The sequence below is a fragment of the Primulina huaijiensis genome, chromosome 15 (genome assembly GCF_012295235.1).
Source record: "Primulina huaijiensis isolate GDHJ02 chromosome 15, ASM1229523v2, whole genome shotgun sequence".
Classification (NCBI taxonomy): Eukaryota; Viridiplantae; Streptophyta; class Magnoliopsida; order Lamiales; family Gesneriaceae; genus Primulina; species Primulina huaijiensis.
This window is the reverse complement of record NC_133320.1, coordinates 519310-545054: the sequence shown is the minus strand read 5'-3', so window position 1 is coordinate 545054 and position 25745 is coordinate 519310. Positions and strand designations below refer to the sequence as shown.

General features: G+C 32.0%; 3 protein-coding genes across 5 annotated transcripts; 2 read left to right on the top strand and 1 right to left on the bottom strand.

Moving 5' to 3' along the window:
* Positions 1-1531: 1531 nt before the first annotated feature.
* On the top strand, positions 1532-4697 carry LOC140958357 (cytochrome c). The gene is made up of 3 exons (XM_073415772.1): positions 1532-1790; positions 2601-2734; positions 4353-4697. Exons 1-3 carry the CDS (start codon positions 1679-1681, stop codon positions 4443-4445), a joined length of 339 nt encoding a protein of 112 aa, XP_073271873.1. The 5' UTR covers positions 1532-1678; the 3' UTR covers positions 4446-4697.
* Positions 4698-5760: 1063 nt separating this feature from the next.
* LOC140959644 (uncharacterized protein At5g08430-like) lies at positions 5761-15331 on the top strand. Its single transcript, XM_073417575.1, has 10 exons — positions 5761-6433; positions 6904-6986; positions 7460-7647; positions 8073-8940; positions 9896-10005; positions 10272-10331; positions 10623-10673; positions 13973-14043; positions 14156-14376; positions 14819-15331. Exons 1-10 carry the CDS (start codon positions 6330-6332, stop codon positions 14935-14937), a joined length of 1875 nt encoding a protein of 624 aa, XP_073273676.1. The 5' UTR covers positions 5761-6329; the 3' UTR covers positions 14938-15331.
* Positions 15332-17286: 1955 nt separating this feature from the next.
* LOC140959757 (uncharacterized) lies at positions 17287-19110 on the bottom strand. 3 transcript variants are annotated; one of them, XM_073417761.1, is made up of 4 exons: positions 18853-19110; positions 18201-18303; positions 17580-17684; positions 17287-17508 (listed from the first exon to the last, which is right to left on the bottom strand). In XM_073417761.1, exons 2-4 carry the CDS (start codon positions 18243-18245, stop codon positions 17392-17394), a joined length of 267 nt encoding a protein of 88 aa, XP_073273862.1. In that variant the 5' UTR covers positions 18246-18303; positions 18853-19110; the 3' UTR covers positions 17287-17391. The 3 variants fall into 3 exon arrangements, with proteins under 3 accessions (XP_073273862.1, XP_073273861.1, XP_073273863.1); XM_073417760.1 differs by having other exon boundaries at positions 18913-19106; XM_073417762.1 differs by lacking the exon at positions 18853-19110 and adding an exon at positions 18420-18846.
* Positions 19111-25745: the final 6635 nt, after the last annotated feature.

Sequence of the window (25745 nt, the reverse complement as noted above, 5' to 3'; positions counted from 1 at the left end):
AATTTTGCAAGAAAATCCATGAATAATATCTAATTTAATTGTGTTGTTATGAATTGAAATAACATTTTACTAGAAAGTCAAAATAATATGATAAACTGAAGAAATTATGCTACTGAAAATTAAAATAGTCGAATGAAAAGTTGAGAGAATTTGCAAAAGTTATGTTGTAGGTTTTTGTTGATGAGTTTGATGATTTGTCGAGAGCTTCATTCTGATCACTCCGCTTGCTTCATTCTGATCACTCCGTTTACTTTTGTTTGTCTTCTTTCGAGTAGTTTGACTCATCTTCCATGATTATCAGTTATGGATTGTGAGTTAACTTCATGCTTTTTCAAACCTACTTGATTTCTGATGAACTTTAGCGGGTCGATGGATTTTGACAGAATATAATCTTTGACAACTAATTGATCGTTTGTTTACCTTGAATTGAAGCAAATAATAAGTAATATAATAATAAATAATTTAACAGCTTTTTAGGGCCTAATTTCGGGAAAAGGATATGTCATGTCTCGTTCGTCAGCGACCATACCGCGCAAGTTTATTACTACTTCTTTGATCTTAAAGAAGTGGTCATTCTTTATCTTTGTCATGTTTTACGGTTTAATTAATGAATGTCTCCCACTATTTTATTTGAATTCATGTACAGTGATAATTATTTCACTACTGTTATAANAAAATATAAGAAAACACAATCTCAATTGTTTTTTAAAAAACTATACTTTCCGAAAACATTTTTCTAAAAATATTTTTTTTAAAATATTTTACAAAATCTTACCTAAATACATATTTTAAGTTTTTCACTTATCAATCACTAAAAAAACATTTTTAAATTATTTTTCTAAACCAAACCTTAATTATGACAAATGTTACTTTAACATAAAGGTCATTTATATCAACTAATCAATTTAAATTGATGATGTATTATAGTACCATATCGTTTGTGTACCAAAAAATAAATAAAATTCTGATCCACGAAAATATAATTCATAATTTCACTTCTTTGATGCTTATTCACGTTTTGTGTTTCTTATTTTGTGTTTGAATCCATTTGAATTAAAAGTTAATTGTTTTCTTGGGGATAAATGATATTTAATGTTAAACAATCATAATCATATCATTCATTTTATGATCAGATTCATGAAAGTTCGATTTCTATTGATTGAATAATTAGATATAATTTAGTTATATATTTTTAAAATTTATTTATTACAAAATTTGAATCAAATAAAAGATTATATATCTAATGACGAAAATGTGCTTAATATATATTTTTGGTAAAAATTTGTGCGAGACAATCTTACGGGTCGTATTTTGTGAGACAGATCTATTATTTGGATCATCCATGAAAAAATATTGATTTTTATGTTAAGAGTATTACTTTTTATTGTGAATATCGGTAGGGTTGATCCGTCTTACAGATAAAGATTCATGAGACCGTCTCACAAAATACATACTCATATTTCTTTGTTTCTGTGTATTTAATATATATTTAATAATAAATATATAAAAGAGTTAAAAGGTAACTAAATAGTATGGTGTGCCCGTTAATATAGCCTCGAGGCTCCGTTGCTGGCTACCTTCCTGCATCACCATTCACTCATTCAAAGGCTTCCCCATTCGGAAAACCTTGGCAAATTGCATTTGTTTTGCTTGAGAGAAAGTTAGTTGGACCAGAAGAATGGCGTCATTCAACGAAGCACCGCCGGGCGATGTGAAATCGGGGGATAAGATCTTCAGAACCAAGTGCGCTCAGTGCCATACTGTCGACAAAGGCGCCGGCCACAAACAAGGTCCGTCCTCTTTTCCTGTTATTTTCGTCTTTTATTGTTTTGTTCCTTTGAGATTTGGTGATACCTGATTGATCGACACTTTCAACGTGGTGCGATGTATCCTGAGGAGAACAAACTTTAGTCAAATTTAACGCGTTTTGTCTTTTACAAATAAACATGAATTTTGCTCACTCGTCTTCTCAAACTTTCGAACATTGATGTATAGATCTCTTGTTAATGATTTCGTACTTGTTTTGCTTTTTATCTCGACAAATGGTGAATGAAGCCCGTTATTTTTCGAGTTGATCTTGATTATAGTAAATTGTTTTTTTATATTCTTTCATTAATTCAGATTCTTGGTGTTTTTTGTCTCTGTACTTAAATACTTGATCCAGACACCTAGTACGTGGCAAAACTTAATATTTACAGAAAAATGATTGTCCTATTTTATTTGATTATGTTATTCAATTACACTCCTTTTGGATTTGGATTTTGTTGAGGAAAGCGGAAGAAATAAAAATCTGATGATTATATTTTGTAACATCAGCTCTAGAAAATATTTGGAAGTAGCTAATATTATGAAAAGGAAAAACTACAAAAACGATTTATTAGCCAAGTTAGCTAACGCCATAGACTCATAAGTGAGCTGTAAATTTTAAATTTCTAAAATGAAAATCAAATAGTTGGCCAAAACTTGATAATTTATGCTCTGGCTGCCAATTGACTAGTGGTGGCTGAATATTTATGATTCTGGTTGACTTCTTCATTAGCAGGGAATAGTGGTCTCGTACATTTGCTTTGAGAAAATTCTCATGTGTTTTGGAACTCCAGGACCGAACTTGAATGGACTTTTTGGTAGACAATCTGGCACCACCCCTGGGTATTCTTACTCTGCTGCCAACAAAAACATGGCTGTAAATTGGGGAGAGAATACACTCTATGATTACTTGCTTAATCCTAAGAAGGTACGTACATGTGCATTCAAATTTCAAAGATATGTGATTTGTTAAATTTCTTTTTTTTCTCGTGTGTCTAATCATTGTACAAATCTGTCTTCTCATAGTTATCTTAGAAATTAGTTTTGTCAAATTTTGTCTATTTCAAAGAGAGGTGTGTGTGTGTGTGTGTGTGTGTGTGTGTGTGTGTGATTCTTCTTAGCCTGACGGAGTCTTTCTCTGCGTACGTACAGTTGCTGATACCTAGCGCGGTCATGAAAGAATTTCATTTTTCCATGAAGTGGATGGCCGTGTTATTTTTTTATCTTTTTCTCTTCTATGTTATTTTACAATTTTCACGTATCTGAAATTATTGAGTAATGAAAGTTGAAATGAATACATGGATGAAAATTTTACATATTATTTAATTTTGAATATGCTGTTACTCCATATTATCTTATGTTTACTTTTGCAGTTCCATTACAGTTTTTCTTTTAAGTATATATTTATATTTGTGAATTGTGATATAATTATGATTTCAAATTTTTACCTCCACGATCATACCATGACCGGTCAATTTAATGGTTCAATAAACTGTCTGAATTTTGAGCATTGACTATTTGCAAAAAACAATTATATAATTCATCTTTTGCATGAATTGGAATATCTTGTTTACTGCATCTTCAAATTTCTGCCAGCCTAGGATAAGTAATATTTATGTATCTCTTAATATTTAAATATTAATTGGAATATCTTGTTAACTGCATCTTCAAATTTAACTAATATCGCTTCTCTAATATCAAGCATAAGTAAAATGTATGTATCTCTTAATATTTGTTTTTGAATTTTCGTTTTCTGCTTTTTAAATTATAATTTGATAACTGGGTCCATGACTTGAGGCTTTGGTATGTCTTCAAAGGTTGAGGGGATAACTTGGGACATAATGTGTTGTATGCACTTCTCTCCTGTCTAATAACATTTCTTCTATTGTGTTCCCTTTACTCTTACTCCAATTCACGGGTTAAGGTTGTCCTGTTCCAAGACCACTTCTTTATTTGGTCTTGAGGGCATTCATTTTCACGCAGAGATCATTATCAGCTTGTGGTTATATGCGACTAGTTGCTTTTCAATTTATGGTCTCTGTCTTTCTTTTTAATTAAAAATCATTTCCTATGGCGTGATTCATTTCAGTTTTTTGTACATGCCATAATACACATGTTTCTTTGGGTAATTATGGAAATGATTGTGTGAGAGAATGTCTACACTGCTATACCACATACCCTTGGGTTGTATTTGTATTTGACAATTGATTTTATATTAAAGAAAATCATTGGACTTGACGTGATGGGAAAGTCAAATTCATCCATAGATTAACTAATGGATATGTTGAATTTGAAAGATGAAAGCAAATTCTCTTCTTCTTTTTTTATTGTTTTTGCGATGGATTTGGATGACAGATTCTATAGGCGTGCAATTTCAAACACGCCAATCTAAAATACAGCCTTTGGTAACCTTGCTATGTAAATGGTGTCCAAAAATAACCGTACTCTAGAAACATGTAAAGTGACGAGGAGGATTTGCTTGCTTGGATGTCCGGTGTCCACTAATATGTATGATATCTCAATCCGGTTACTCTCCATGGATGCAGTACATACCAGGAACAAAGATGGTTTTTCCTGGACTGAAGAAACCTCAAGAACGTGCCGATCTAATTGCATATCTCAAGGAGGCAACCAGTTGAAGATATATTATCTGCGAAAGAGCATATTGCAATTTCTGATTGTTGGTTCGAGCCTGGGATTTTTTTTTCTAGTAACATGAGTTAAATCAAATGATTTTTCGTCGAATAAGAGATTCATTATTCTAAGCTGTGCTCATTTATCTGTTTGTCCATGCCAGCAGTAGAGAAATTTTGATGTAAATTCTGAATTTTGTACTCGATAAAACCGAGGAAGATATTGAAAATATATTAATAAATCACGCCATTTGGAACTGTGTGTTGGTTTTGTGACTCAAGTGCCACAATAAGTGAACGTCTTGGACGTCAGTTCTCAATTCCCTTGTGAAAACATGAGAACGTCCAGAAGATCCACGTGATCCTGTGCGGTAGCAACTCAAAGGCATTATTGGATATTTAATTAACAGTTTTAAGTATCTAATTTATGGTTTAAATAGATAATATTTATTTGATAAAGTTGGTCAATTGAAAAGGTGGTATTTCTGCTATCAACACACGTTGATAGAATGTGTAAATATCCAAAAACGTGATCAGAAATCGGTCCTCTCTCTCCCTATAAAAGAACACCTAATTAATAATCTATTGATAAAATAACGCTGTGTGGTTCAAGTGGGAAAAACTTCATTTTTCAACAGAGAGAAATCTATGGCAAATCAAGGTTAGTATTTTATAAATTGTTTTGTACAATAACATGAATGTGATAATCATGAAGTTCTAAGATTCATGTTGAATTTCGTCATGAATTTTATGTGATGTAAGATCTTACCATAAAGTTGATAAGTTGTAAATTATATAATCAAACTTGAATTACACCTATAAGTATGTGATGCTTGGAAGTAAAATTAATCAGAGTTGTAGGTAAACTAAAATTCATAAATCATAATTATAAGGCATTTAAGGATCACCCAAAGGTTGATAATTTGTTCTTACAATTTATGAATATAAAATGCGGTAAAGAACATATTATGTTAGATATTTTTAAATATCCAAAAATGATTTTACTTAAATATTTAGATTGCCAAATTACAGTTAAGCATCATCATGTTTATATATTGTTGTATTAAAATGAGTTTAATAATATTTTTTAAAACAAAAAATAAAATATTTTGTAATTTGAGGAAAAAAAAATATTTTTGGTTTATCAAAATCAGATCATGATATTAAAATTAATTGTTATAAGTTTAGTAATATAGTAGATACATATGTTATAATTATCTATTTTGGTTGTTTTATTTTAAAATAAATAAAATTTTTATTCATGTTCATGTTCCAGCATTTGAATGCATAATCTTCGGGAATGAAAGCCCTTTTTTATTTTGTAAGATTATATTCCCAATCCGACGCACTATTTATCGTCTCTCTCTCACACACAGAGTCTATCTCTCACACGCATTCTCATGCATTATCAAATCGAAATTATTAATCAGAATCTGCAATTTTCTGCTTTCTGAAATGGGATTTTTCAATAATGCTTAGAAATCCTCACAAGCTGACTTTACTGTTCTACTACGTTGCTCGTTCTGGCGTTTACTTAGAATTGGGTCTCTGTTAAAACTCCGCTAACCATTAATCCATCGTAAAGCTTAATTATCATCAAAACCTGCAATTTTCTTCGTTTCTGAAATGGGTTTTTCTCAGTAATGCTCAGAAATCAACGCAAGATGAGTTTTTTTATTCTACATTGCTCGTTCTGGCATTTACTTTGAACTGGGTTTCTATTAAAACTCCGCTGCACTGGTTTATTCATCCTGCATTTTCCTGGTTTGTTTTTTGCGAAAGATATTTGAGAAAACCGAGAGGACTTGAAGCAGAAGTTGTTCTTTTTTTTTACATATATATAAAATTGTGAAAAATTGAAAGGGTCAGATTTAGCTTTTGATTGCGGCGATGAAGGGGAAAGGAAAGAAGAAGGTGGTAAATAAGGAAGATATTGCGGAAAGCTGGTGCTTCGTTTGCAAAGACGGAGGGCACCTTCGGATATGCGATCACACGTGAGTTTCCTTGTCATTTTGATTAGGAAGGAGCCATTTCTGCAGATTATTTACTGAAAAAAGAAATTGGTGTATGAGGATGATAGTCTCTGCATCTGATGTCCAGTTTTTTTTCTCTTCCGCAGGGAGCTGTAAAGCAAATTTAATTTTTTTTTCTTGAACTCCCCTTTTTTGACTTTCCTTCATTAATCCATGGCTCCTTTACTGTTTCCCCCATTGGTTGCAGGAAGATTATGATGCGAATTGCAAAAGTTGTTGGCTGTCGAATTTTTAAAGTAACTCATAATCTATCAAGAGTCACATGTTTGAAGTTTTGATCGTTTCTGTTCAAGTGCTTTAGATGCCAACTGAATAATTTTTTTTTATCTTGTGCTACATTGATCATCACTTTCAAAGGTTGCAAAAAAGAGAGATGTGGATTACTAAACTTCTCTACAAATATCTATAATGAATGCGTATTCCTTTTCCAGGCAATGCCTAAAATCCTATCACCCTTCTTGTGTTGGGAAGGATGATGATTCATTTCTGGAAAGTGAGAGCAGATGGACTTGTGGTTAGTCAATCTTCTATACTGATTTTGTGATCACTGATCATCATGATTTTTATAACCTTTGAACCAAACAATCTAGCATCAAGTCTTGCTTTATGTTGCTATGTCTATTTAAACTCTTTTAAAAAAAAGTAAAAAAGGATAGCTCTACATGTCTATTTGTTTTAATTTACCTAAAAGACTTGGAGCTAACTAAGAACTTCTGATACATTTTGAGGATATATTTATTTATCAATTAAAATTCTTTTTGATACCCGACCCATGTACTGCACGGCAGACTACAGACAAAAAACAAGAAACGTTGATATTTTTTAGGAATCCTGAAATATTAGCTTTGCATCTATGATACATGTTCTCTTGACACTCTTAATATTTAAAATTACATCAGTACCATTTTTTCCCCATAAAATCTTGTTGCAGATTCCCCACAAATATGATGTCACGCATAACATAATGTTTATAACTTTATGTTTCAGATCGGCACAAATGCTTTCTCTGCAGGAGGTCTTCCTATTTTCAATGTTACACCTGCACGACTGCCTTGTGCCGTTATTGCCTTCCTGGAGCTGAGTTTTTACAAGTTAAAGGGAAAAACGGGTTCTGCGATGAATGTCTTAAGCTTGCATTGCTTATTGAAGAAAATAAGGGTTATGATTCTGATGGGGTATGGTTACTGTGTATGTAAATTGAACAGTGGGTTAACCTTCTTTTCTAACACATGCATGATTCCGGTATTTAGGAGTGAATATTGTGGTTACCAAAACCAAAATAGTACAACAGATTTTGATCAGAGAAATGGTAGGGGAGGGGAACCATTGAAGTGACTAGATAAAAACATTTGCAAAAGTTTGACCAGATGAATCAATAGATATATTCGGTTTGAAAGCTGAATTCTTCCATTCCTCTCCTCTTCCTTTATTAACTAGAAGGAATACACCAAACAAAATTTAGTACACATCAGTTGCTTCCACACAGAGCTTGTCTTCCTTCATTTCGTCTCTTGTGCAACTTCTCGGAGCCTCGTGAACTTGTGCTTCCAAAGGTCTTGTTTTGCTTCCTTTTTTCTCATAAATGGTTGTTGCTTTCCAGGAGATGGTGGACTTTACAGATAGAGAATCTTGTGAGGGTCTATTCATGGAATACTATGTCATCATTAAAGAAGAGGAAGGATTTCAGGCAGGGGATATTTTTGCTGCTCAAGGTCGGCTGAAAAAGGAAGATAACGTGAAATCAGGGTCTGGTTCCGAATTTGAGGAAGACGAAGAACATATATCTGACTATGAGGACATGAATTATGCAAAGAAATTCAAACAATCAGGTGAGAAAACAAAATCTAAGAGACAGAAATCCAGTATGCAGCAACACGTGAAATCCGACAAAGTGGACTTCATTGGCTGGGGCTCAAATTCCCTTATTAATTTCCTAGAATCGATTGGTAAAAGCACTAGCCAAGAACTATCACAGCATGATGTTACACTCATGGTGAATGAATATATTAAAGAAAACAATCTTTTTCATCCTAATAAAAAGAAAATGGTTATTTGCGATGTACAGCTACAATCTTTGTTTAGGAAAAAAACATTAAACAAACACCGAATTTATGATTTGCTGGAGGCCCATTTTGCTGAGAACAAAGATGATTCGGAGGAGGATGATATTGGAACTGATTCTGAAAACAATAGTGCTGGCAGCTTGGATGCATCTAAAAGGAAAAGAAAGCTCGATAAGGAGGAAAAATGCCAGAAAATAGAGCTAGAACATGTTGTGTCTGAAAGTGTTTTTGCATCTATTATAGTCGAAAACATGAAACTTGTTTACTTGAAGAGAACCTTGCTATATGAACTACTTAAGCAACCTGAATCATTTGAAGAAAAGGTGGCAGGGAGCTATGTACGAGTCAAAACAGATCCATATGATTACTCTTCAAAATGTTCTCATCAGCTCATGCAAGTCAAAGGTCAGTCTTCAAACTAATTAACACAACACCTGATAATTCAATATCTCTGAGACAACATGTTACATTCTCGTTGTTCGACTCTTCTACATCTGGGATCCTAGTGTGTACACTCTTCCTGATCAAGAATCATTCAAGCAAAGGCCATCAAAATTAACCTCTCCAATGATGGGTCTTTTAAATTATGTCGGCGAGGGTAATCAAATTTAAAATGCATGTGAAATTATGTAGTCAGAATCTTGTGCTATACCGAATTTTGCCCAAGTAGAAGAACTTCAGTTTTCTCCTAGCTTACAATCAACTGATGAAGTGGAATGTAAATAAAGTAAAATTAGTGAGAAAACGGGATATTGAAAAGCTTAAGATAAGAATTATGTAGACAGTACACGGGTTAAGATAAATTAATAGGTTGTTGATCTACAACCTCTATGATTTTGCCATTATGTAATCCAATTTAACAGTGTGAAATCAACAACTGTTTGTTGTTAAGGTATACACCTGATGGTCCATTCAGATGGCCATATTTTGGTTTTTTACCAATTAGTAACTACAACGAAGAGATGTAAAGGATTAGAGAACATTGGGGAGTAAAGCGATCATGATCCGGCATTTTGGGCTATTGCATAATTTAAAAAACCTGTGTTGTATTTTTACTATTGTATTGTCTTCTAGAAATTACGATATATTCATTACACGTAAATTGTCAGATGAAGATCTAAAACTTAGCCTTTTGAAGGGTTATCATTATGATTTATGACTAGCCTTCTTTTGTGTCTAAAGTAGAAAATAGATGTTTATCTACTCCAATGCTTCAGTGTGGAATTGTTAAGAAGCAAACAAACCTCATATCCAATTGGAACACTCTGCATTGATTTCAGGGAAATTGATGCCAGGATATAACTCGCTCTTGCGAAATGTTGATATTTCTTTCTTACTTTTACTGTTTGTTGTAAACCAGGTATAAAACTGGATACAGGGACTGAAAACAACACAGATATTGTCCTTCAAGTTTCATCTTTGCTAAAAGAAATTCATATAAGTCAGCTTTCGGATGATGATTTTTCAAAGGTACCGCTATCTTTTGTTCAAATCTGTAGTCATTCCCAAATGAATCCCAGTACAGTAACAAAGAATACTGTACAAAAAATTAAGTGTTTGGTGGAATTTTCCATAAATATTCTAGCTGTCTATAATAGGACTAACAATAACAATATGTATTTTTTTTTTTTTTGAAAACTCTAACAATATGTATTCTGAAAGATCAGGTAAATGTGAGCAATTCCATCCAACCTTTTTAACCCCCGAAAAGTCATATTTTATTACCCTCTTTGCAGGAAGAATGTGAAGAATTGAGGAGAAAAATGGTTGATGGCCAGCTCGAGAGGCCTTTGGTGGTGAGTACTGCTGTCTCTCCAGAATCAGCTAGACAGGCGTTTCTCTTGAAACATAGGGAGCATGCGATTCTCTTTCTTCATTGTGATTCTTGATCTGTTGGCATTATTGATCTGAGCAAAGTTGTATTTATAATTTCAGCAACTGCGCAACTTTTTTTATTTAACTTCCTTTAGAATATTAGTATAATACATTGCAAAAAAAAGCTTATAAAAATATATATAATACATTGCAAAAGGATGATTAATTTTAAAGCTTGGACTTTTGTCAAACATGTAGTGCTTCTTTTACAGGTGGAACTTGAACAGAAGGCCAGAATTCTTCACAATGATATAACCAAGCATGTAAGCTTTATGTTTTATATTCTCTATAAGTAATTTCCTTCCTATGCCGTCTACTTTTTATCATTAAATTTTGATTCCATTCTATAAAATTTGGGCTTCAGGTATTCATGATCTGTCTGGATTTGTACTTAAATATCTCAGCCCCTAAACCCAAAAGTCTTTTTTACGTTTTCCATAAGATCTTTCACAATAATGTGTCCTTTTGCTCATATAGCATTGCAATATCCCAAAGGTAAGGCTAATCTCCTCTTTGTTTGGTGTTTTAGAACTATATGAACTGCTCGGGTTTGTGTTGGAGTAATTTTTTCTCGCACCCAAGACGTAACGGAAGTTTAAATTTTTTAGTTTTAATATTCAAAACATTCTTTAGGCATCCTATGATTTAAAGCATTCATAGGGTGTCTAGAGCTGTTCTTTGCATATTGAACGTTGTACACCAAACTAGTTTGGGATTAACGGAATTACTCATTCTTGTAAGTCCCTACGAACAAATCTCCTTACTTTGATCCCTTGATCCCTAATCAAGTCCACGATCGGAAACTGAAATCATTGTTTAAATTGCACTAAAGATCTTAAACAATTTTGCGTCGAGAATGGATCGCTTGAATTCCAAAAATCCGGCGGCGATGTGGCCGTATATTTTTCTTGTGAAAATGGGGTGGCCGGATTTTATGATTTAGATTGTCGGCCAAAATCTATGTGTAATACTTGTGTTATTTCATATGACCATCAATGAAATATTTACAAGTTTTGGTTCCTAATCACATCAGAAATCTCGCTCATATTAGAATCCATAATCCTAATCACAATAGGATTCCTATTTTCATTCATTAATTACAATTCTCATGTTGTATGTATCATGCAAAGTCAGCTCTTGATAATGCATTATATATATATATATATTTATATCTCAATATATATATTTATATTAATACATATACATACATATACACATATGTACATTTACGTATATTAATTATATCTCCATATATATATTTATATTAATACATATACATACATATACACATATGTACATTTACGTATATTAAAATTAAATAACCATTATTTAATTTCTTAAATAATTGTTAATAAATTAATCAATTCTAGGCCTCTGAAGAATATGCCATGAGAATCATGTACTTATTCACCACTGCTAACATTATTATTTAATTTATAGATTTTTAATTTACTAAATAAATAATTGTGAACTCGTTATAACCCCAATCGATGATCAGATATTGCCGATGTACTGATGAAAAAGAAAATTAAAAATTTCGAAGATCAAAGTTTTCATTGATCCATTTTTGGTAACGACAAGTTTTGTGAACTACTTCACCAAAACCGACAGTTTTACTCTCTTCACTTAATTAGCTGTTAAGCTAACTTCCAATACATGGAGTCCATTTATAAACTTCTTTATAAGCAATCTGTTTGATCTTCATCAAACTAACATCGTCAAATTCAATTCCTTGAACTGTATCAACGCTAACACATAATCCGATACTCGTGTGACCTTCAACGGTTCAGCTATACCGTATACTTTCTAATGAGTTTCATGATCTTACGTTGAGAGACGGACATCATGATACCTACACTATATTCAAGGACTTTGTCTATGCAGTTGGACGAGTATATAGATAAAGTAAATGTAATAATGAGATAAAAGCGTAAAATATTATTAAAACAAATATGTTTTTACATAAAAGTCAATAAGCTCAGGCCACAAGTTGGCTCGCTGGGCACCTACTCTAACAGTCTGGCATAACCCTTGTTGCTGTCGGGTTTGTGTTATCAAAAGAACAATTTTTACTTGTTCATTAAACTAGACTCTGGGACCATTAAAGATTATTTGTTCAAACCTGTATGGTTTTCTATTTGTATCTAGGGCATTCCTTTGTTGGTAGTGTCATCCTTTCCAGTCTCATATACTCGAGAATTGCCCTCGCCTGTGATTAGTTTTTTTGTATTTTGTTTCTCCTCTTGTATAGATCTGTCCTATCAGTTTCCATGTATTAAAATCTAGAAACAAGCTGTTACTGGAGGTTCTAAACCATGCAGTTTCTGATGGTTGATGCTGTACTTTGTCATTGGTACTGTATTTATTGTCTTCATTATCCTACCTGGGAATTTGCTTGCAAGTTGTTGGATCTTTTTTATCACTTGTTGATGAAGTTGGTTTTGATTATGTTTTCTTTTATTTTGTTTTTGAATGAATGATAGCAATAAGAGAGTCAAGAGAGAAGATTATTTATTTCAAAGTGAAGTAATTATGTGATTCCGCCATATAGCATACTCCCACAGGAAAATGACTGCCAAGAGGGCTAAAACTTTTACCATTAATGTTCTTACTTATTTTTTATTTCAGTAATCACCCCTTTATACCAATGAGAAATTTCCGCAGGGATCATAAAAATATCCTACCAAATATTTGTCTGAATCTCAAAATTATTATTAAGTATTTGTAGATTTATATAATTCGTATCAAATGTGATTTTATTTTTTTAGCATGTGACACCAATAGTATTTTCATCATCACCGACTTCTCAAATTTTGGTTATATAATGATGATTTAGATGTAAATGTTATCAATATTTGTCTTTGACTGCTATTTTTTTCCTGTTACAATAGTTTGTATTATTTTTTCAACTATTTTTTTTTTTTTTTGATACGAAACATAATATATTGATTGAATGTAAGTAGTGAGTACAAGTAGCGGATAAGAAATCCGCTATAAACAAAGGATTAAAAACAAACTACAACGCCACTATCATGAGAAAACAAATTTCCAATCCCTGGATAAGTCTGAGACACTGAGATGTCAATATTCCGGCTGTAACATCGACCAACACGCCACCCTGAATTTAATTTTATCCCATACTTCATGGACCGACTCCGACTTCTCTTCAAATATTCTTGTATTCATTTCCAACCAAATCGACCATAATATGCAATGAACGATGATAAACCAGAACCGCATATGTTTCCTCCCTTTCTGCAAGCTCGGTTCCATAATATACATTTCCTTTGCCTTGCACGGAAAAGACAATACCAAGTCCAACTCTTTTCAACTATCACAATACTGTAAAAGCTTTTATCATGCGTTGAAGTATTTAAACACACTTTTTCCCTCGCCAGATTAATCCACTCACTGAATTACTGCTTGAAATTCTAAATTTTCATGATCTCAATTTCTACTATTCTCTTGTATAAAAATAAAAAGATTTGTTGCTATGTTAATATATTGTCAGATTGCTTGCTTTATACGCTTTTTTATTTGATTTTTTTGATTTTCATTCTAGTGGGTTACTAAAGAGCTGTCACTGTTGCAAAAACTCATTGATCGTGCGAATGAGAAAGGGTGGAGACGCCAATATCCTTTTATTTCGGATATATACTGTGAGGGAAACATTAAATTTCAATTGTAAGTTAAATTGCATGAGGTGACCTTTGTAGTTTGTGGCCTTAACCTACATGCGTTGAACGCTTTTCGAGTACTTGGAGAAGAGGAAGAAACTGCAAACTCCGTCAGAACAGGAACGCCTTCTTGAGAATGTTGCAGTGGTGATTCCTGATGTATCTGAACATGAATCTAATACTGAAGAAGTCAAAGTTGACATCCATTGCGAAGAACATTCTCCGAAATCAATTCTACAATGCAATTCAGTGGTTCATAATGATGAATGGCAGGTCGCCAAACCTTCAGGTACTGTTGATCAGAGACTCCAAATGATGCCGTTTCTTGTGCACATATTAATTTTGCTTTTCTTATTTTTAAGTTTTTTAATAGAGTCCTTGAATATTTAATGATAATGAGAGGGCATAGTAGAGTGGTAGGAGCAGTTGTCACTCTTTCAATTAAAATATCTTGATATTTTATGTATTGTTCTGAAAATATGGTTCTATGATTCCCCTTAAAAAAACTCCAGTCACATTCCACCTGAATTCTTGGGCCTGTGATGTTGGAATCAAATTCTTTAGTATGGTGTAAAATTAAATGGTCGTGCATTTATCTACCGTATGAAAGGGATGCCAATATTAAGTATCTTGATTCCTTCGCCATCTCTTCTTTAACCAATCATCTGTTATTCAGTTAAAAATTTTCAAGATGATGAGCTGATTCATTACATTTACATTTATGATTGCAGGAGAAAATTCTCACCACAGTCATGCATGTCTTCCAGAGACGACGACTCAAATTACTGAAATATCTACCTCGGGTAAACTTCAACAGTGTCACACACCTGAACCTAGAAATGTGAGATGACAAATGCTAACTTGAAGATGGAGAATCAAGAGCAGTCCTTACGCATCCAAATTCAAGTTACAGAAGGAAGATCAAAGTGATGAGGAGGCCATTAACATTTCTTTCCCCCAAGGATAGTTTATCTAGCTTCGTGCACTACCGGTCACAGAAAAACAAGAGACCGGTAAATTTTCTGTCTTTGGTTAGAATAATTGGAATTCAAAAACAAAAAAAGATAAGGAGTTGCTTGGTTAGGCTTCTGGTATGACTGACTTGTGTGGATGAACTTGTGGTGTACATAGCAACTAACACTTAGCTCTCTTCCCGCACCCCCTTGTTTTCATGGTCATGCATCCAGTCATGTAGCTAGCTTGAATCCTTATATATCATAAGTTATGAATAAATATTTAGTACATATGTTTTTTGCCCTTTTTTTTAAAGCAAGAACGATATATATAAAATAAGTTTTGAATAAATAGTGTTTTTTTTAATAAGAGATTAAAATTGGGGTTTTCAAGTAAAGATTGAAAATTTATGGAACTGTTATGGTCTAGTTTGGTCAAATCTGGTTCGATCGAACCGTGTAACTCGGTTGGGTCTTTTTGGTGGATTATTCGGATCGCGTATGATATGGGTTTTTTCTTATACGGGTCATCCGATTTGGCTGGACATATGGTATCATGTTAAAACTTAAAATATACATTTTTTCTTATACATAATAATCACAAAAACTTATGTATGATCACCAAAACTCCAATTTGTCATCGTTGTTAACATTTTAAATTAATGAATTTGATATATTTTTTTATTCAGAGTTAGTTATATGGTCATCAAGAAATTAATAATATTGATAAATATAAATAAATGTATTTAGAAATTTTGTTGAAATAATTATTTAAACATTAAAATTAATGAATTTTGTATAATTTTTTTTTTTATTTGGAGTTAGTTATATGGTCATTTATTTTTGCAAGTAGATTAGATATATATCAGTTATAGATAAAATGTAATTTACTAAAATATATTTTTATGATTTTTTATTAAATAAAAAATTGAGAATTTTTGTGATTTGATATGAGTATTTTTGTAGTTTGATAATGGCATTTTCAGTACCTAAAAAATATTAAATCAACACACCAAAATACTTAGTCTAAGTCCTTCATATATACATCTATAATTTTTAATATTTTATATTTTCTATCTTAATTTTACTTAAAATGTAAAATTAAATCCTGGTTTCTGACTGGGTAAATAATTAATCTTTGCACCCCAACTAGCTTAGAAACCAGTTTGCAGCCGATCACAAAAAAAAAAAAAAAAAAAAAAAAAAAAACTAAAAAACTAAAAAACTAAAAAAAAAAAAATCCTTTTACTGGTTTTGGCAGGGAGATAAATATGGTAAGAAATCTATCGACTATAACATAATAAAATTCCATTAAGTATATATCTAAATCTCAATAATATCAAATATAATTATGGTAATTTAAATAATGATTGTCTTATTTTTATATCATAATTATATTATTCTAATTCTGAATGACATAATTTTTATAGAAAATGTGTTTTAATTTATGTTTCTTGATATATAAATAATTTATTTTGTTTTTAAGGACACTCGCCAACTCTTCGCATGTTGAAAAACGAGACAAAACAACATTTGAATCAAAAAATTCAGATCCATATTTCAAGAAGTTTACGTGAATTTCAATAATCACATATTTACAAGGGAAGACCAATATAATCTAATGTTGATTCTTTATTTTGATAAAATCAAATTTTATGCATAATAATTATTTTTTAAAAAATCTACGTCATGGTCAGTCAATCCCTTCTTTACATGCAAACCCAAATTAGTTGGTATATACAAAGAGAACATTAACACAAGAACTATTTCAAATTGACAGGATCAACCCTCTCAAAGTAGACGGAAGAATCCCAATGTGCCAACCGGGCCATCGGTGGAGCAGGACATTAAGGTGGGAAATTGCCGGAACAAGACGGATTGCCCATGCTCGAGGAGGCGCAAAATCAAGCAGTGCACCAAAGGGCAATGCTATTGCAGATTCAAGCAAGGACAACAAAACAGTTTGGTTGGTGCTTGCTCGCGGGTGGCAGCAATTGCCTCTGCCCAAATACCGCACTTTAGGAGACTGTTATTGTACCTGTTAAGGTGATGAAAAACCAATGTTTTTGTAATGCCTTTGGTTAGGAGGAGTTGGAGAATCTGAATCTCCAATCCTTGATCCAAATGCATTCTACGTGTTTGGATGATTTTGGATTTGAAAAGTTTATACTTTCATTTTCGTTGTATTTTTATTTATAACAATGAATTTTAAATTCTTTGCCAAATCAAATCATTCAATCAAGACAAAATCTAAAGATAAATTCATATAATGCTCCGTATCAAGGATGTCATTCCATGCATGAATAGCAACATTATGCTTGCATTACATAGTGAATTTTCTAGTTTGAACATTAAGCTTGGGCAAAGGCCTTCGATTCTCTCGTCTCAAGGTTCTCTTTCCTGTATTCTCTCAACCTCTCTTTCAACTTTTTGCTCTCTTCAAAATTCGCCTTCCGTCTCAGGGCTTTCTGCCGAAAAAGGTTGTTCAAGTATAAAGAATAAATTGAATTGAAACGGTAAATATCTGACTAGAACTCACTTCTTGACGGAAACACTTATCAAGCTTTATTTTCAAGTCCGTGCATTCACCAAAAAACTTCCCAAGAGGATGGTCTATGTGACACTTCTGAAATTGTTCGATAATCTGCACAACATAGTCACATAAGTTTCAATATACACAAGAACATACCTCACTTGGACAAATGAAAATGGCAAAGAAGTTTTAACTGGCGTCATTTCTTGGGACAATATGAATTCAACAGAAGAAATGGGTAGCTGGTTTAAGTGTTTAACAGGCATGAATCCAAATATATACTATTTCTGCCAATAATTTAGGAGAGGGGGAGTACACCACACCGATATTCTACCATATTTTCTATCAACAAAGATTTGCGCAACATAGCACAAAGAATTGGTCACTAGATTTGTTTGGCAGAAGATAACAGCACCAGGTATGTAACCTAATACAAAATTTTCAGAAGAAAGCTAATAGCACCATGTATGCAATAACTATCGCATTGTTTGGAAGAGAGCTAATTGCATCATGTATGTCACACGTTCAATTATTTTCTGCAGAAAGCTAATAGCACCATGAATATAACCAAGTCAACTTCCTTATTAATATAAAGTAAAAAACATTTTCTGATTGGAAAAAACTCACTTCAGCACACATTGGATGCCTGTGGATTGTTAGAGGAGGATGCATTATGCTACTTGCCAACTTCTTTATGCTTGCAGACGACCCAAGAACTTTGCGAGAAATTCTGGGGAAAACAAAAACAGAAACAAAATCAAAGGCAATATCAGAGTTAAAATCTGCTCCAATAAACGGTGAGCCATGAATAAATTTTCTCATAATGAAAGTTTTGGCGACAAATACATGTATCAGCTTGGTCCTTAATTTCGTGCCTTTCACTGGATCAATTTCCATCGAAATTCTTCTTATCCGTTCTTGGAAATCTTAAAATGATATTCAATTCTTACTACTACCATGTAAGATACTTTTTCAGTCCAACAAGTTTCAAGGATAACATCTTGCTTCATAACATTGCATTTTCAATAGATTTGGAATTACACATACCCTTTTGGACAGAGACATTTTGTATTTCGCATTTGAAAGTATTTGATGGGATTTTTTGTAACGGAATGAAACCCGATTAATTATTAGTAAAATTTTCAAGCTCAATCTTAGACAGAATTTGAGTCTGAGCCTATCGAACTAGAATCATGAAACAAGCCAAAGGAAAGCCAAAATCGAAAAGAAGCTGAAAAATAAAGCAAGCCTAGGCAAAAAATATAGAGCTGAAATTTACGGCTCCCAGAAAGAGATGAAGAGCGAATATGATGGGAGAAGATAAGCAATAGAAATTTACTGTTCCCAGAGTCTCTGATCCGTGGAAGCGGAGTATGAAAATTGGTAAGACACGGGTGGGGCAGCGGAGGTGTCGGAGTCGGGGCAGAGATGGCGGTGGCGGAGGCGGAGGGGATTTGGCGGAATGGGTGAGTGATTGGATTGAAAGTTTGGGATGCTGGTTGCGATACGAACTTTTTTTTTTTAAAAAAAAATCTTTTTATTATTAGGCCGGCCGGGGTTTCGGTCTCGGATTAATTGAGAAAAATCCATCTTTCTTACCAGATTTTTATTAGGTTTCAGTCCCTATTAATTAATTATTATTATTTTTATTCGTTTGTTCTTTGCAGAAGTTTACAGATTTTATATTGACTTTTTCACTTATTTCTAAAAATTTTCGTAGAATCTTATAATTTTTATTAAAATTTGTAAATTTTTTCATTGAACCATATTAAATTTGTAATTTATAATTGTGATTATTTTTTTTTTTAAAAAAATTGAACTAGCAGTTGAACATAATTAAATAATTTATATTTATTTAAAATATCTTTATCTATCTATATAATTTTTTTTACATATTGATTTAATTTCGAAATAAAATAAATAAATCAGAACTAAATTTATTTCAATTAAACTTCAATTATTTAAATCAATTCAACTTGTTTATTTATTTAATTAATATTAATATTTTTAAAAAAACATGGCAATAATTTTTAATATTAATAAAAAAAATGGATTTTAATTTTATACGCGAAGTTATGAAACCTTCAAGGGTTCCATCAATATACTGGGACATTAATTTGGCCTACATGGGGATATTTACTTCCACAGAGTAGGGATGGGTAGTAAGTAAGACACGTGCATAACCATTTATTTACACGGAAATTTGTATTGCATAAATCTAAAAGTACTGCATCATGGGTACTCAAATTAAGCTAGATGCACAGAAGCAAGTTTAAAAGAAATGCATTATCCTACAAGTATGGTCATCAACTTCATAAACATTGCGTAATTAGTAACAAATAATGCCAATGTAATTTTACAGATAAAACTAAATAATGAATATATATCTTGATTCTTGACATAAAATCAAAGTATAGACAGATTGGTACACCAAAGATTTCACATGCAGCAAGGTTTGCATCTATATATATATATATATTCAATATGATGAAATGTTTTTGGTGTGATTAATTCCAACTAAATTAAAATTCTATATCCATCAATCATTAAGATTCTAACCTCGGAAAATATGGCGGCGGAAATTCCATTGATTACCATGAAGATCAGAAGCAACTAACTCCTGCATGCCAGGGGTGGTTGCCGAGACATATCCTATAATAACAACATGTATTGTCAAGCCCAGGAAACGAGAAGAAAAGACAACCACCGCCACTCGGATATATAAAAGAGGAATAAACACGGAAGTCCTTTGCCGTCGTCCAAAGCCGACAATACTTTGAATCTCTCTCTCTCTCCATGTTTGAAATTTCTTTTCATTTGTTAAGGGACGTACAGAGATGAGATGCGAACCTCGGATTGGTTTCAACGTTGGCGGGACATATTTTTTCTCTTGGGAAAAGAAAACTTAGGCCCGGAGCATTAAAATTTTGTTTTCTGAGTTGGGCCCATATTATAATATTTAATTAGCTTTTCCGCTTCGTCTTTGGCCCAATAATAATTAAACATGGGATTGGTTGATGAAAACGAATAATTAATTAAGCAATGTTATATCTATCATTGGTCTATTAATCAGATTAATGCTATAAATAGTAAGTAATGTTTATGCATTAATAATATCGTTTTATAAAACAGGTAGTGCTCATCCACTTGATTGGATTGCATGGCATGCATGGAGGTTTGAATAGTTGAATATCGATGATGTTGCAGCATATTGATCCTCGATCATCATCCAGATTCCCTTGTTAGTTATAGTGCCTTAATTTGTTCAGCTGTGGGGATGTGAACTGGCCTAGAGGCTACAGTCTACGCGTTGAGTCTAGTACGTACATGCATAATATCCATGTTGAAATAACTTAATATTTGATCGGGTAATTTTCGACATGCATGGGTTGTGTCTCTACGTTTAGACTAGAGAGAAACAAAAAGTTGTGAGTACGTTATTAGTTGCATGCGTCTGATGGTTATCTATCTATCTATCTATCTATATAAACGTATATTGTGGGATGAAATGACTTCCACCAGTACTGGTAAATGTCAAAGAAATTGACTTCATTAAAATTGCGGAAGCATTAATACATTATTGGCAGGATGAATATGGACTCAAACTCCCAATTTCAAAAGCACAAGGCAGTGGAAACATAAAGCCATTAGAGAAGGTCCTATGTCTACGCTCACATTACCTATCAACCTGGATGGGATCATATCGGAGGATGAACATGATGGAACGATCGACCGATATGACAATGACGATAACGATTTAATATGCATATTATAACTGCATGCAATACAAATTTATATGTGTATTTTCTCAGATTTAAAAAAAAAAGAAAAAAACGACGTGTGACGTTTATAAATTTTTTTGGAATATGTGAAAGTACATAAACAAGGGACCTTTGGATTTAGTCCAACATGTCCTTATCGGCAATTTCTAAGNAGTTTACGACTAAAAATTAAATATTTAAACGGAGAAAATATTCAGAATTATTTTCAAGATAAAATTTCATGTATTTTATGAATGTATATTTTATATAAATAATATTTTAATTTTAAAATAGTGTGTGTGTGTCCAGCTTTAATTTGCCCATATTAAAAGTAATTAGACTTCGGTGCACCATTACATAAATTTTTAAGTGCACCAAAGTCTTAAGTGTGTGTGTGTGTGTGTGTGTGTGTGTGTGTGTCATTATCTGACCAAACCAACCAAACGTATAAGATTCGATTGATGGAATATGGTTTAAACTTATCAAATCAAACACATTCATTCGAAAAGATACTCGATTGACTTGAACCAATTTTTTTGGAATCTTTACGAGACAACTCATTCGAGGTCATCATTTTATATTTTGAATCAATTAAGTCCACGTTTGAGGGCAAATTTAGGTTGCGTCTGGATGGATCGGAGAAACTTGAAGTTTCGTTTGATTGATGTTGGATGGATTTCAAATTCACAAATTACATTGATTTATGTAGATACAATGATGATTATGTCGGATTTGAAATACACAAAGATGAGTGTCGCTTCAAACCAACCCTTCATCTCCTTTATAAATTAAATCATCTCATCAAAGCCCAATTTTATATAAATTTCTTTGATAATTAAGTTAATTTATAAAATGAATTTTAATTTAATTTTAAAATCATCTTAGATTAAAAGTTTCTATGTTAGAGAAGAGACTAAAAATGTCCATGTTGGCTGCATAGTAATGTTCAACAAAGAAACGCAATCAACACCATTAATTAAATGTGTATATATGGTATTCCAAGCAAAACCTATATATATACACCATGAATTATAATTCGTATATTGGTATCGCTCCAACATATATTTTAAAGAAGTTTTGGATCGATATTATATTTAACTTGACATATTTTTGTATTTGGTCTTGCAAGAAGTTAAAGTCTAATTTTGGGCTAAATTTCATTTTATTTTTTTAATTTTTAACTCATCGACGCTGGATATTGTTGATCATGTGAAACAAACACTATTAATTAGAAAACTATTTCTTTAAATTTTCATGCCAAAAAGCTGCACGACCAAAATCTAATGATTTTTCCCCATATTATAATCCTTCATTAACATAAGATGCTTGAAAATTTACATACATCGACATCTAAAGTCACGTATCCTGAGACCGTAATTAATTTTCTGCTTGTTCGGGTGATAATTTAACATGTCGGCAGAGTCGTCGCAAAGAAGATCAAAGTATAAAGTACTATATTTTAATTTTAATTTTAATTCTAATTAAATATATATATATATATATACACACACACACACACACACCAAAGTCAAATGAATACCAATGTCCGAAAAGCATTAATTTCTAGTGATTTTATTAATCCTGAGACAACGTTAATTATATCACATATTCAAACAATTGAAATCAAGGTTGGAAAGTCACTTCCAATGCACTCTGATCATACTTTCCAAAGAGACTAGCAAGATAAATATATAGAAAAATAATATTTTTAAAGTTAACAAATATATAAAATACATGTAAAAATTCTATCTATGAGGGAACATTAATTGCTCATCTGGATTTATGTTATATGTATAATGAGAGTTATATGCACGGTTACATATTATTTTTGAGTTTATAAATTAAGCTACACAAAATGTATTTCAAAAATACATTTAGGGTAGCTTTATAATATCAAAAGCAATATGTAACTCTCATTGTATAAATAACATTTCTCTTCAGTGCTTTGGAGGAATTCATTTGAATTTGGCACAAGCTTAGATAAGGATTTGAAAACTCTCACCATATTTAACTCAAGATTTTTTTAAAATTTTGGTTTGATTATTGAATTTTGTCAATTCTAATTAAATTTTTTTTTTTCAAATGTGGTCTCAATTAAGTTATAATTAATGACAGTAATACAAATAATTAATATTTATTTTTTTTGTTGAGAAAACTATTGATATATTATATATAGTATATTAATTACAGTGTACAAAAAGAATATAATGATTAAAAAATAGTTATATCGTACGTCAGTAATTTTGATTCACAAGGTTCTCACGTGTTCACTTAAACTTATTAAAAAAAATGCTTTTTAAATAAGAATAATTAATTACCAACTAAAATCTTATAAAAATATTGTTCTGAAAAATTCTTAATATTAATATAGTTTCTAAATTTTTCACATAAAAATTACTCCATCAAAAATAATAAAAATAAAAAAGTAATTTATATACATTTAAAACATGTGCATAAGATTGTTAATCATCGATTATATCGAAAATTTATTCATGTTCGTCAATCTGATCATATACCAGGCTTACCAGCAACAGATTTAGGAATTTTATCAAATAAAAGATTTCATCCATTACATAAAATTGTTATCAACAAAAAACTATACATCAATTTTTTTTTAAAAAAAAAAAAACGAAAGATGTTGATTATTTAAAATCAATTAAAAATTTAAGTAATATAATTTGCAGATAAAAAGTCAAAACCCCCCGATAAATAGTAATGATTGAAGGTGCAAAAGTCGCAAGGGCATAATGCATGGCGTACTAGTTGAAGACACGAATCTGAAATTAGTGGAAAGGACCCAAAAACCAAAAGGGAAGGCAAAGTGATCTTACATTTTTCAGTGCTAACTTACCAACTTGTATCTTTTTTGACATTTTCCATGAACATTATGTGTAATACATATGAAATTTTCTTTAATTTAGTGCTTCAATTAATCTATCAAAGGTTAGTTTTTTGAGTAAATAATTATGGTGTTTTGGAACCCAAAGGAATCACGGATGGTTTTTTTTCTTGGGTTTGGTTCATTAACTTATCCAATTTATTTTGATGTCCTGATTTTTAATTTTCGATTATTTTGTTCGACGTGTTATTTACGACACAACGACGATATTTTTCAGTGTCAAAGTTATTGTTTCAAAAACCAAATTTTAAATATGTAATTGACCCAAAACACAAAATATAACAAGTTAGCTAGTAAGACCAAAAAATATTTCGAATATATATAAAAGGGATTTGAAGTCCAAACATTTGGTGATGACGTCAATATTTGACTTCAAAATTCCTTTTACATAAAATGCTCTAAAAAAATCCCTTCACATATCTTGCTAATTGTAGCCCCACATCCAATTCAACTCAAAACGAATGCAAATTAAGAATTTATATTAAATGTCACTTAATGGTATGCATGACATGATCATATAACAATTAGTTGAATATCCACCAAGATTGGAATTCGAACATGCATCAGTACCACTCTCGACCCTTGATTTTTTCTTCCAAATATCGGGATAATTGGTCGCGATTTTGAGGTTTATATGAATAAGAATATATGGTCCCCACAAAGAATTGAAAAGGTATTGATGTTTCCACTTTGTCTCCCGCACACTAATCTCCCCTACATGAAATGATGTACCAAAGATTATAGGTGTTTTAAGTTGTCATGCACTCGATCTATACCTCCAGACCGACCAGCCAATAACCTTCAGCCATGTGTCGTGCCGATGCATCAAGGACACAGATTTTCTGGTTAACAGTCATGAGTTATTGCCTCCAATTATTTCTTCCACCAAATTAAATTTTTTAAGTCGATCGAGTACATTAGCTAATTGGTGAAGAAACCTTTAATTTGTTCCATCAAATTAAGCATGCGTAAATATATATGGGAATGGTTTTGAAGTTCATCCCCTTCCAGATTGGTGTAGGTTTAAGACACCAATCTTGGACAGTAGATAAGAATGTTGTTCCGACGACTCAGGCCCTATTCCTTATTGGGAGTGAGAATGAATGCAAAATTAATTGATAGTGAAGCCAGTTATTTAGAGTCGGTCTCTCTATATTTATTTGTTTATTCGTTAATATTATTATACAAAATAATAAAATTAATATGGTTGTGGGACCTGGTGCCAATTTTTGTTTGGATGAGAGAACGGAAAATTTTCCCTTTTTTTAAAAAGAAAAAATCCAATTTTAAAAATGCGTATTGGCTAGTACTATTTGTTTTAGGCAATTTTAATTTGGAAAACACGTAAGCCACCTTGTGAAGTTGACCTGTTTACATCTTTCATTCATATGGCTGATGAAAATATTGTATTATATTATATTATATTGTATGGGGACAAATTCACCAACCAATTTTGTTGCCTTGGGGCCTATGGACTGATTCACCAATCAAATTTTCAAACATACATACATA